This window comes from Pelophylax lessonae (genome assembly GCF_965119305.1).
Source record: "Pelophylax lessonae genome assembly, chromosome: 4".
Classification (NCBI taxonomy): domain Eukaryota; kingdom Metazoa; phylum Chordata; class Amphibia; order Anura; family Ranidae; genus Pelophylax; species Pelophylax lessonae.
Window position 1 is genome coordinate 423916739 of NC_138771.1, and position 13799 is coordinate 423930537.

The following is a 13799-nucleotide window of genomic DNA, read 5'->3' on the forward strand; positions in this document are numbered from 1 at the left end:
GGGATGTGTTTTGGATATTTTTCTTTAAGACTAGGATTCCCTATGGCTTAAATCATGAATGGGATGTTACACACTACTATGAATAGATTATTACTAATAAGATATATGGGCATACTCTCCTTATAATGTGATTTGACACACAAATATTCATAGGATTATTTCGGGTTTTTTAACCATGTTCTTGGTGCCATAATAATTTTTTATATATTCTATTTTTTTACTGTCTATATATCAGATTGTAAGGAGACAGATTTTTCTTTCCCCACACACTAGATTGGAAGCAGATTGATCGTTACGATCATCCTCCCATGTCTTCATTAAGCATATAGAATTGCCTCTAAAAAAAGTGTGCAAGAGTTGGGTGTCTATATCAGATTGGAAGGAGACAGGTTTTTCTTTCCCCACACACTAGATTGGAAGCAGATTGATCGTTACGATCATCCTCCCATGTCTTCATTAAGCATATAGAATTGCCTCTAAAAATAGTGTGCAAGAGTTGGGTGTCTATATGAATAGCTTGGTCTATCTCATTTTCTGGCTTTTTGTCCTTTTTTGGAGTTGTTTCTCTCCATTAAGTGTTTTTATTACATCTAATTATGGTTTTACTAGCATTTAATATTAGGATTTGATACATATATGTTGGCTTCGTTTTAAACATGATTATTTCATGTGCTATTTGGACACTTTCGTTTTATTCACTTAATATTTTCAGGATTAGATATTTATACTTTTGTATTAGGATGATTCTATTTTATATTTCATCATCACATTTCATTTTATTTTTATAGTCTATATTTAATTCACGTTTTCTCTTTTTTTTTTCTAACCAATGGTTTTTATTATTCTTTATTCTGTAATCATATATTCACAAGACACTATTTTTTATTTTTTTATATACATGTACACATATTCTTTTGTTACATATATACATTTTTTCAGATAAATTCTTTTTGTCACTATAAATGATTGTTGATTTTCTGTTCCTATGTCTGTGCAATATGGGTATATGTTAAATATAGATCTATGCCTGCTATATGTACATGTGTGTATATATACATATATATTATATGCCAAATGCTATGTTGCTTTTATCTGATTGTCTCATGTAGCAGAATGGAAGCAACAGACTTTTCGATTAAGTGGACACACCTGTAACTCACATATTTAAATTGGATCTTCTGTTGCAGTTGTTGTAGTGAACAAGCACACTGTGAGTCCTGTGAAACATGTCTACCATCCATTTTGCTGTACCTTGCATCCTTGTTCAATAAAGCCTTTCATCGTGAGCTATTGGCTGGTGTGCAGCCATTTCTCTTGTATCCTGTCTGCGGTGGCGATCCGAGGTCCTGCACCCAAGGCTGGCTGTGAAGTTCCAAACTGCCTGAGCGGTGTACATCTCTTTCTCTATTATCAGCCATGCCCAGGTTACCTCTGTGGACTACCGAACTCCTCACCCTCTCCTCCTCTCCATAACCTAATCCTAACACACTTCCTGTTCTAAGGTGGCAACGTTGCTCCTTTATAGATACAGTAAGGTGGGAGAAAGTTGTCACCCAAGCACAGCTAGTATGTTACTGGCAGGATCACCATATGAAAATGGGAGAAAACCTGAAGAAAAGGAATTTAGTCACTACTACAAATAACTGGTTTACTGATATGTATTACATTTTTGTTCTTGGGTTTTTATAAACTTTAAAGCCTTAACATTCTAAACTCTTGTTCTGTGCCACAAAGATTAAATGTTAGGTGTACTGACCCAGGAAAAATGCTATGACATTTATGAAAAAGAAAACACTCTTACATTGTTACTGCAACTAAAAAGTAACCAGCAAAGTCAAAAAATTTTTATTAGTTTAACACTGACTCTGGACCCTATTTAAAATCCACTGGGAATCAAAATCCTTGTTAAACCAAAACCTAAATAGAAGGAAGATTTATAAAGCACAGTGGTAGGTTTTACAAATGTAGGTGAAGCCCTGTGACCTTCAATTAAAAGAAGGGGGGGGGGTAAAAGTGCCTGGAGGCATTGATAGTAACTAATCAAATTTTAGCCCTTGGCAGATATGGAATTCTGTGATAAAGGTTATATAAGTTATACCCTTTTCATGTATTTTGTTTTGTGCTACTCTTATTATGCTAATTTACCCTTTTTTATGCTTTGTAGAAATAATGCCATTATAGCATTTGCAAATACCCATTCATTTTAACAGTAACGCCTGTCACCATTTATCCTCGTGGTTTAAGCATCCCATAGATTATTTTGTTTTCCTATCTTCCACCACAGGTGGGAGCCTTCCCTGCTGGAATAACACAATGATCGCCGCTGGCAGTGATCACCTGAAACAAATCTGACAAAAATCAATGGATTGGATTCAGTACAACCAGCCTGCCCATAGATGGATACAATTTTGGATGGCCCCTGCTGAAGCAGCCGAGATTCTAACCATCTATGACCGGCCTTATGCCCCATACACACGTGCAGATTATCTGCAGACTTACCAAAACCATATAATATGAGGTCAAACCTAAACACTTTCAATTTGTATGCAATCCGGCAGGCCCTTGCACTACATAGAAAAGGTAAGTCTGCAGACAAAAGTCTGCAGATAATCTGCACGTGTGTATGGGGCATAAGGCTTTAGTGGAGATTTACTAAAATCAGAACAGAATATGGTGCAGCTGTGCATAGTAACCAATCAGCTTCTAACTTTAGCTTGTTCAATTAAAGGGTAAAGGGCCATACACACTATAAGATTTTCTGAAGACTTTTTCCTTCAGATTTACCTTTTCTATGTAGTTCAAGGGCCTGCCAGATTGCATACAAATTGAAAGTGTTTGACCTCATATTATATGGTTTTGGTAAATCTAAAGGAAAAGTTTTCCTAAAATCTTATAGTGTGTATGGCCCATTAGGCTCCTTTCACACGGTCCGCTGTCTGGTGTGGACCGTTCTCTGCTCAGTGATCAATCCGCTGAGAAGATGGTGTCAGAGCCCCGCTGCTCTCTATGGGGGAATTGGATGAGAGCGGACTGCCTGTCCGCTCTCATTCGATCCGATGCCCTGGATGGATGGAAAATAGGGTTTCCATGCGTCCGGATTTCACAGGCAGGATCGGATGCGGATGGCAGCGGGTGTCAGCGGACAGGTCTCCGCTGACATCCGCTGCCCCATAGGGATGCATGGAGAATCCAATCAGATCTGCCTAAAAAACTGACAGGCGGATCTGATCGGATCGTTCGTGTGAAAGAGGCCTTGCTCCACTTTTATAGAAAAAAAAAATAGTAAATAAATAAAAGTATAGCATTTACAGTTGTGACATAAATCATATTGTAATTGAATAGTATCAAAAATTTACCTTTCCTTTTTAATCTACAGCTCTGTAATTTTCTGTGAAATTATGGCTACCTGTAGGTGTACTGTACACACAATGTGTACAGAACACCCCCTAGATATTTAATTTCCTGCTTGTGTGATTAACTCACTGATTTTCCTAGAAGTCCACATTGGATTTCAGGCATCCCCTGCAACAAAAATGACAATTTTTGTTATGATCCTCCCAATATGAAAACACATCTAAAGGGATGCAGGCCCTGCAATTTTCCTTATTAGAGCTTTGGGGGTGCAGCAGCTGGTTGATGGTTATGAAACCACTCCCATTACACTCACTTCTGCACAAACACACAGGGATTTCTTTTGAATAACAAAAGGTAGAAATCTGCAACAAAGTTTGTCAAAATTCTTGTAATGTACAGTCAGGTCCATAAATATTGGGACATCAACACAACTCTAATCTTTTTGGCTCTATACACCACCACAATTGATTTGAAATGAAACAAACAAGATGTGCTTTAACTGCAGACTTTCAGCTTTAATTTGAGGGTATTTACATCCAAATCAGGTGAAAGGTGTAGGAATTACAACAGTTTGTATATGTGCCTTCCACTTTTTAAGGGACCAAAAGTAATGGGACAGATTAACAATCATAAATCAAACTTTCACTTTTTAATACTTGGTTGCAAATCCTTTGCAGTCAATTACAGCCTGAAGTCTGGAATGCATAGAAATCACCAGATGCTGGGTTTCATCCCTCGTGATGCTCTGCCAGGCCTCTACTGCAACTGTCTTCAGTTCCTGCTTGTTCTTGGGGCATTTTGTCTTCAGCAAGTGAAATGCATGCTCAATCGGATTCAGGTCAGGTGATTGAATTGGCCATTGCATAACATTTCACTTCTTTCTCTTAAAAAACGCTGGTTGCTTTCGCAGTATGCTTCGGGTCATTGTCCATCTGCACTGTGAAGCGCCGTCCAATGAGTTCTGAAGCATTTGGCTGAATATGAGCAGATAATATTGCCCAAAACACTTCATAATTCATCCTGCTGCTTTTGTCAGCAGTCACATCATCAATAAATACAAGAGAACCAGTTCCATTGGCAGCCATACATGCCCACGCCATGACACTACCACCACCATGCTTCACTGATGAGGTGGTATGCTTTGGATCATTATCAGTTCCTTTCATTCTCCATACTCTTCTCTTCCCATCACTCTGGTACAAGTTGATCTTGGTCTCATCTGTCCATAGTATGTTGTTCCAGAACTGTGAAGGCTTTTTTAGATGTTGTTTGGCAAACTCTAATCTGGTCTTCCTGTTTTTGAGGCTCACCAATTGTTTACATCTTGTGGTGAACCCTCTGTATTCACTCTGGTGAAATCTACTCTTGATTGTTGACTTTGACACACATACACCTACCTCCTGGAGAGTGTTCTTGATCTGGCCAACTGTTGTGAAGGGTGTTTTCTTCACCAGGGAAAGAATTCTTCGGTCATCCACCACAGTTGTTTTCCGTGGTCTTCCGGGTCTTTTGGTTTTGCTGAGCTCACTGGTGCGTTCTTTCTTTTTAAGGATGTTCCAAACAGTTGATTTGGCCACACCTAATGTTTTTACTATCTCTCTGATGGGTTTGTTTTGTTTTTCAGCCTAACGATGGCTTGCTTCACTGATAGTGACAGCTCTTTGGATCTCATTATGAGAGTTGACAGCAACAGATTCCAAATGCAAATATCACACTTGAAATGAACTCTGGACCTTTTATCTGCTCCTTGTAAATGGGATAATGAGGGAATAACACACACCTGGCCATGGAACAGCTGAGCAGCCAACTGTCCCATTACTTTTGGTCCCTTAAAAAGTGGGAGGCACATATATAAACTGTTGTAAGTCCTACTCCTTTCATCCGATTTGGATGTAAATACCCTCAAATTAAAGCTGAAAGTCTGCAGTTAAAGCACATCTTGTTTGTTTCATTTCAAATCCATTGTGGTGGTGTATAGAGCCAAAAAGATTAGAATTGTGTCGATGTCCCAATATTTATGGACCTGACTGTATATAGATCTCCCAGAAGGAAATGTTTTTTTCTCAACAAAAGTAGAGTTACGCTTTAAGCTTTGACAATAAAACTTAGAAGCTAATTGGTTACTATACACAGCTGCGCCAGATTATTGGGCACCAGTTTTAGTAAATCCTCCCCCTTTGTGCCCTAGGGTGACAGCAGTAACTCAGCATGATGTATCTCTTGAGGAGCGATATTGACACCTTAGGAAAGGACTACAAAACACCTCCCCCTTTCCTCTTCGTAACATGGGAGGTGGGTAATCCGAAGTCCATAGAGAGCTGGAAACAATGCCAGCTGATAAGAGTACGTCACAGGCAGATAGTAGAGAAAGTTTCAGCTTACAAAGTTCATTGTAGAAATAGAAGAATCTGGATGGCTGCATTCAAACGCAAGCACCTTTATTAGGTAAAATAGTTTATACAGCGACAAAAGGTACAAATGACAACAGTAGCAGTTGACGCATTTCACACCCTTTTCTGGTGCTTAATTATAGCTGAATGAACCACAAACTCAGAACAGATATATATGCAAAGATATGTAAAGACAATATTTAAAAGCATTTTGATTTATTTGGGACATTGCTTGATGTTAATAAATTTGCACATACACTAACCTTGAAGAAGCACTACTTTAACCACTTGCCGACTGCCGACAGTAATCCTACTGTGGCAGTGTGGCTCCCCTTGGTCCAGCGACTTAGACCTACAGCAGGAGTCGGGCCAGGGGAGGAGAGGCGCCTCTCTTCCACGATCGTCGTGGGGAAAGTGTGAGAAGACCCATCTGCTTATGTAAACAAAGCAGGCGGATCTTCTCAGTGACAGACAGGGAGAGATCACAGGATTCAGCATAGATGAACCTGCGATCTCTGTCTTTCCGTCACAGAACCCCCACACGTCAGTAAGCATGAGGCATATGTAACCCTTTGATCACCCATAGGTTAACCTCTTCCCTGCCAGTTTCATTATTACAGTAACAGTGCATATTTATAGCACTGATTCCTGTAGTAATGTCACTGGTCCCCCCAAAAGTGTCAAAAATGTCAGTTAGGGGTCCGATCTGTCCGCCACAATGTCGCAGTCCCGCAAAAAATCGCAGATCGCCACCATTACTAGTAAAAAAATACAAAACATTAAAAATGACATAAATCTTTCCCGTAGTTAGTAAACGCGCAAACCAATCAAAATACGCTTATTGCGATTTTTTTTTTTTTTTTACCAAAAAATATGTAGCAGAAAACAAACTGGCCTAAAATGTTAAAAAATTTTGATTTTTAAATTTTTTTTTTGGGAATGTTATATAGCAGAATGTGAAAAATATTTTTTTTTTTCCAAAATTGTCACTCTTTTTCGGTTTATAGCGCAAAAATTAAAAATCGCACAAGTAATCAAATACAACCAAAAGAAAGCTCTATTTGTGGGGGAAAAAGGATGTCAATTATATTTGGGTACAGCATCGCACGTGCAATTTTCTGTTAAAGTAACGCAGTGCCGAATCGCAAAATAGGGCCTGGTCAGGAAGGGGGTCAAATCTTCCTGTCTTTAAGTGGTTAATGAGCCAGGTGGTGTTGAGGGTATTTTGGAGGATACATCTTTCATGGGTGAGTGTCCTCCCTCTCCCCAATTATTCTCTGATGTGTGCGCTTTAAATGATTTAGTCGAGTTGGCTGACGAATCATGTCCTTGCCCTGGGGACCGGGTGGATGGGCATACTATTGTCCATTTAAATTAGGATCAGATTTTTACCCTGTCGGCTCACGGGTTATGGACATGGATCTTTCAAAAACTTGTGGAGAGGGATTTGACTAATTTAGCCCGCAACTCCCATGGTGATTTTATTTTGGATAACCTTACTGCTCCAGAAAAGACTGTGCTTAGGAGCCTTAATGAGGATGGTAGTATAGTCATCAGGAATGCAGACAAAGGGGGCTCGGTTGTAGTCTTGGACTCAGAAGTCTAAGAAAAAGAAACAATACGCCAGTTATTCGATACAGTCACCTATCATAGGCTTTAGGGGGATCCCATGCCACATTTCAGGAAGGAATTATCTACATTGTTGGATAGGGCATTTGCTGTGGGGGTTTTTTTCACAAGAAGAAAGAGATATGTTAATCCTGGAATTTTTGAGTCATGCCTGTTTTCCATCATCTCCCTAAAGTTCATAAGAGGTAAATCCCCTAACGGGAAGACCCATAGTTGTGGGCATCGGGTCCCTCAATGAGAGCCTGGGTCTATGGGTTGATCATCAACTACAGCCCCTGCTGTCAAATTTACCAGGCTTCCTCAGGGATGCTAAACAGCTTTTGAGTAAATTAAATAACTGTGTGGAGTGATGAATATAGATGGATTACTTGTGATGCCACAAGCCTCTATTCCCCATCTCTAGTCAACCTTTTCATGGGGTGGTGGGAGAGGTCCCACATCCTTGGACCTGGCAGTCTCCACCAGTAACACCCTTTTAAAGGTGGATTCTAGCCTTCCTATACATACTGTAAGGGGGATACCCATTGGCCAGTTTCTTAGACTGAAATGTATTTGTAGTAATGATACAGTCTTTAAGAAAGCGGCTGCTCATGTGATGCACAGATTTGAAGATAGGGGAAACTACAGACACATCCTTAAGAGGGCTATTCGAATTGCTGAGGATACTCCACATGATAGTCTGCTATTGGATAAAAGTAGTAATCAAAATAAGAATATTAGGCAGAGGGATAATCATGGTGGCGGTCCTCAGCAATTGAACATTTCTGTTTTTTCACTCCCTTCAGCTTAGAATTTGATAAAATTAGGAAAATTGTCCTTAAATATCTTCCAGTGTTATCCAATAATCTGATTTATGCCCAGATAATATCTAAGGGGATCAGGACGGTTTCCCGCAAAGCCCCCTCTTTGGACAAAGTTTTGTCCCCTAGCTTGCCAGCACCAGACCTCATTCGCACTGGTTACAATTTAAAGGTACTTGCAGGTGTGGTTTGAGTGGATGTTCCTATTGCCCCTATATCAAAAGAGGCGATACGGTCCATTCAGCCTCCACTGACAGGATGTTTAAGATCTCATCAATTATTAATTGTAATACCAAGTATTTGTTTTATGTTATTACATGTGATTCTTTCCACATTCAATATGTGGGTCAGACAACCCGCAGGTTGAGAGACTACCTTAAGGACTATCTTTATGACATAGAGCGGAATCATGCCACTAATGTGTCTAAATGCTGGAATGAACATCACAATAAATAGGTTTCCAGTCTCGTAATTCAAGGACTGGAAAAAAATCTCATTGCCAATTAGAGGGGGTGAAAAGTTCAGGATGCTATGGAAAAAAGGTATTTTGGATTTTTAGTCTTAATACTAGGAAGTCAAAAGGTTTGAATTTCGAATGGGATGTATCCTATTTTTACGAGTAACCATTTGTTACTATACTATATACTTTTGGTTTTATTAATTCAGTATTCTCTTATGGCATTTATATATGTGGTTCTGTGATTTTGTATCAGAAATTATTTTATTATTTGTTTTTCCTTTTTTGTGGGGTTCTTCTGTATAATTTTATTCATTGTTGCTCGAATGCAGAGGGTTTGTTTGAATTTGATTGATTTGATTTTACCCACTCTTTCTTAGTCACCCCCCCCCCCCCCATTTTATCTTAAATGTGGGGATGTATACTGTGGCTTTATATATTTGTGAGTTACCATCTACAAATATATACATGCATTTCTCTCAGCATTCCTGCAATAATTATGAACCCATTTTGGGTATTTAAATTTTTACTTCTTATTTGTCATTCTTACATCATTTTTCGTGTTTTGTATTCTGAGATCTTTTATGACTACATAATGCCTCTCCCTGTTTGGGTGGTGGCTGTCACCTACCTGTGAGGTCTTTGAGCTGCTGATCAGACAGTCTTTAAAGCGGAGTTCCAGCCATTCACTCACCTGTCCAACGGTCCAGCGATGCGGCCGCCCGAAGCCTCGATCCTCTCCCTCGGCGCCGGCATCACTGCTGTGGGCACCCGGCTGTTACAGTTTGCGGCTTCCCAGCCGGGTACCCACTGCGCATGCGCGAGTCGCGCTGCGCGCCGTGATTGGCCTGCAATCTTCTGGGACCTCTGACGTGTCCCAGAAGATTGCAGGGAGGGAGGGGGAGAGGAGAACTTCCGTTCAGGGCGCCGCGGCGCTCCGAGCGGAAGTGGGAGCGGGTACCTGTCAAAACTAGGTACCCGCTCCCCCCCCCAAACAAATGACATGCCAAATGTGGCATGTCAGGGGGTCAGGACTCCCTAAAGCGGAAGTTCCACTTTTGGGTGGAACTCCGCTTTAATAAGCTGGCTGGAGAGGGACTCCTGAGCATTTGTAGCCGGGACACTCCATTCTCATACTGAGAAATACTGAGAGCCACAGACACCTTATCCCTAAGGATATCTATATCAAGTTCCTTACTGGGACACAAGCTTTATCGACCCTTCTGGCTATATAGCTTAAGGGTCATCTCAGTCCGGTAAGTTGAACATCCAGAGGGGGAGGACCTATTCACAGCACTGGATTGATGGCATGATTTTGCACTTTCCTTTTGGCACTTAAGCACTTTTTGGGACTCCTTTGGACTTTTTGTGGTTTATACTTACTTATTGGACTACCACTGTTTATCTTTGCTTATATTGGACTGGCACTAATTTTCCACTGATCCCAATATTTATAACCCCGTAGTGGGGATACCACAGGATATTATTTGCACATGAATTGCACATGAATTGCATGTTGCACTTTAATATTATTCATTTATGAGTGGTATTTATTATTTATTTATTATATTTATTATTGTATACCTCTTTGCGCTCGTATTTGGCACTGTATTTTTAGAAATTTGGTCACCACCACATTTTTTGAACAGCTGCATGTAGGTATAGCACATTATATTTATCCATAGCGCGGTACACCTTTGATTTTAATTTACATATCTTTGCATATATTTCTGTTCTCTGAGTTTGTGATTCGTTCAGCTATGATTAAGCGCCAGTAAAGGATGTGAAACGCATCAGATGCTGCTGTCATTTGTACCTTTTTGTTGCTGTATGGACTATTTTACCTAATAAAGGTGTTTGCATTGGTGTGCAGTTCTATTTTTACAGTTTGCTTTCAGAGCCAGCACCCTTGCTGCATGGTGGAGGTGTGATTGAAGGACTGACACCTGGAGCAGTTAATAAGTTCATTGCTAGGGTGTACATACACTTAAAATACAGAAATACTTTGACAATATAATAGTAAGATTCACATTTACCATTTATTTTAAAGGAATTCTAAATTACTTATTACTAACTTATAAATAAAACAATTCATTTTTGCTGTCACTTATAGATAGAGATGACCTTTCACATAGTACTAACCGCTGTTTAACTTGAGCATACTGGATGCTTGAAAGCTACATGTTTCTACCAACATAAAGGTTACAACTCCCAGTTGCTTTACAGAAAATCAAACAAGCATTTGCAATGGCAAGAATGTTCAGTTCAACTCAACTCACACCTGCTGTTTCCTTGATCATGTTCTTTTTATCCTTCTTTTCATCAAGATATTCTTGCTCAGGATAGATGAGGAAACCTGTAAACAAACTGTCTGTCCAGTATGGATCATAAAAAAGTCCATTCTGTTCAGAATAAAAAATCTGTAGCCACACTTCATCTCCAGCTTTCAAAGGAAGAATGGTAGACCCTGATGCTATGTCATGGTTTCCAGTGTTGGCATCAAAAGTCTTGATTTTGTATTGGCCATTGTGAACTAGCCCAATAGCCAAGTGCTTGTTTGCCAGGGTGATGTCGTATGTGAAGAAATAAGTACCAGGTATGCTACATAAGTATTTGCCACTAGTGACATTGTAGTGTCCACCTTCATTCATAAGAACTTTATCAAACTTAATAGGTAGCCGTTCTCTCGGGTAACTTTTTGTGACGGCAACAGAAAATGCTGACTTTGCTTTTTTTGAGCCGCAGGTACATGGTCCAGGCATCCCTGTTTCGCCTTTCTTTCCTTTTGGTCCCTTATTTCCTGTTTCCCCCGGTGTCCCAGGATCACCTCGAATACCTTTTGGACCTCTTGGGCCAGCTCGTCCAATGGCTCCCTGCTTACCCTTACCACCTTCTTTTCCTGGATTTCCAACTCTGCCAGGAGTACCTGCAGAACATAAATGATTACTGTTTTTGTTGTATAGTATTACAATTGCTTACAGCTTAGCCTTATTACAAAGTGTTGGGAGCCCCTGTTAAGATTTCCTGTTTTTTTTTTTTTAATCTTTTTTCCTTTTTTATTGATAGAAAACATAACAAGCTACAATACAAAACAAACAAAAAGACATGGCCAATATGTCACAGTGCAGCAAGGCAAAAAAAAAAGATGACCTGTTTAGTTTATTTTCTCGTGTAGCACTGCCCCCTTGAGGACGGCTGGATTTCACACTTACAGGTCCCCCTGGGTTACCAATAGCAACTTTGACATTTCGAGTCTTATCACTTTACTTCTTGGCTCAGTCAATAATCCGTCCAGGGGTATATAGTTGTTTTGTATTTTATTTGATAAATTAGGGATAGGAGAATAGTGGGATACTCCAAATAACAATTGGTTGACGACTCCTATCTTCAGGTACAGCCAGGCTGTTCATTCACCCTGCCACTAAAGGTGAATTAGAATTAAGTCTCTTTCCTAAGACGACTTGGTGAATTATTGACTGTCTTAAGGACACTCTCCTCAGCATGCTCTCTCTCTCTTTACTGCTGACACCCGTTCTCTGACTATCCTACACGTTGGGTGGCCCCCTCAGGTCAGGTCACTTGAAGTGAGTCCCTGTACTCAAGATACTGTTTTTCCAGGGTCTCCAGTGCCCCCCTTCAGTCAGCTCTCCTGGACCTCTGGGTTCAGCTCCTCTCATCCATTCCTCCAGCCTTCAGGACGGCCTCCTGCGACCACGTGCCACTGCTACAGAGGAGGAGGCAGCCGCCCCCTCCCTCCGGGACTCTGCTCTCCAGCCAAAGACCCCGCAGCACATGTGCTCCTGGCTTTTATACAGTATCCCAGAATGCACCGAGGCGACCCGCCCCTGTCAATCACCAGGACTGTACCAAAGCCTATGCATCCAATTGTCAGGTTTCCTCCCACTGTCCAACATGCCTACCTATTGGACCAGTGTGAAACACTCTCTAGACATAAATAACATACTGAACACAATTAGCAGACTTCACTAACAGATCCTGCTCTCTAATAGGCAGACAGCAATATAGATTTGCCTGCTGCTCCTCTGATAGGCAGATAGAGCCAAAAACTATACTCTCTCACTAGCACCTACCTAGGAGGGTGCTAAACTTGTTTAAAGAAGAGTAGTTTCAGAAAGTAAACTTAATACTGAATGCCAGGCAAACAGTTGATCAAATAATTGGAAAACATATATGGGAATTGTTATACCTGCCAAAAGTTTTTGTAAGCCTATGAGACTGTACAGCACTTCCCAAGATCTCTCTACAGTCTACAAAACAGTTGTGCAATCCTAAGATAGACCCACAGCACACTGATAGACAATACTGTGCATTGCAGTATAGCCTCATAGACTCATTCAGAAAGTCACTTATCCTTTTTCCAGTCTGGTAACTGCTGCACAGAAGGTTAACATGAGGCTCACATCACAAAAGATTCATGTACTTTTGCCAGCTCTAACTGAGCATTAAATGGTGGCTTTTGACATACAGTGGGTACGGAAAGTATTCAGACCCCCTTAAATTTTTCACTCTTTGTTATATTGCAGCCATTTGCTAAAATCATTTAAGTTCATTCTTCTTCCTCATGAATGTACACATAGCACCCCATACTGACAGAAAAACACAGAATTGTTGACATTGTTGCAGATTTATTAAAAAAGAAAAACTGAAATATCACATGGTCCTAAGTATTCAGACCCTTTGGTGTGACACTCATATATTTAACTCAGGTGCTTTCCATTTCTTCTGATCATCCTTGAGATGGTTCTACACCTTCATTTGAGTCCAGCTGTGTTTGATTATACTGATTGGACTTGATTAGGAAAGCCACACACCTGTCTATATAAGACCTTCCAGATCACAATGCATGTCAGAGCAAATGAGAATCATGAGGTCAAAGGAACTGCCTGAAGAGCTCAGAGACAGAATTGTGGCAAGGCACAGATCTGGCCAAGGTTACAAAAAGATTTATGCTGCACTTAAGGTTCCTAAGAGCACAGTGGCCTCCATAATCCTCAAATGGAAGACGTTTGGGACGACCAGAACCCTTCCTAGAGCTGGCCGTCCGGCCAAACTGAGCTATCGGGGGAGAAGAGCCTTGGTGAGAGAGGTAAAGAAGAACCCAAAGATCAATGTGGCTGAGCTCCAGAGATGCAGTCAAGATATGGGAGA

General features: G+C 40.5%; 1 protein-coding gene across 2 annotated transcripts in view; it reads right to left on the reverse strand.

Annotated features, from left to right (window-relative positions):
* Positions 1-10899: 10899 nt before the first annotated feature.
* C1QTNF2 (C1q and TNF related 2) overlaps positions 10900-13799 on the reverse strand; it is a 110660-nt gene continuing 107760 nt past the window's right edge. For both annotated transcript variants that reach the window (XM_082256864.1, XM_082256863.1), the window contains exon 3: positions 10900-11556. In XM_082256864.1, the coding sequence (XP_082112990.1) occupies positions 10901-11556 (656 nt within the window). In that variant the 3' untranslated portion in view covers position 10900. The remainder of the gene's footprint in view (positions 11557-13799) is intronic.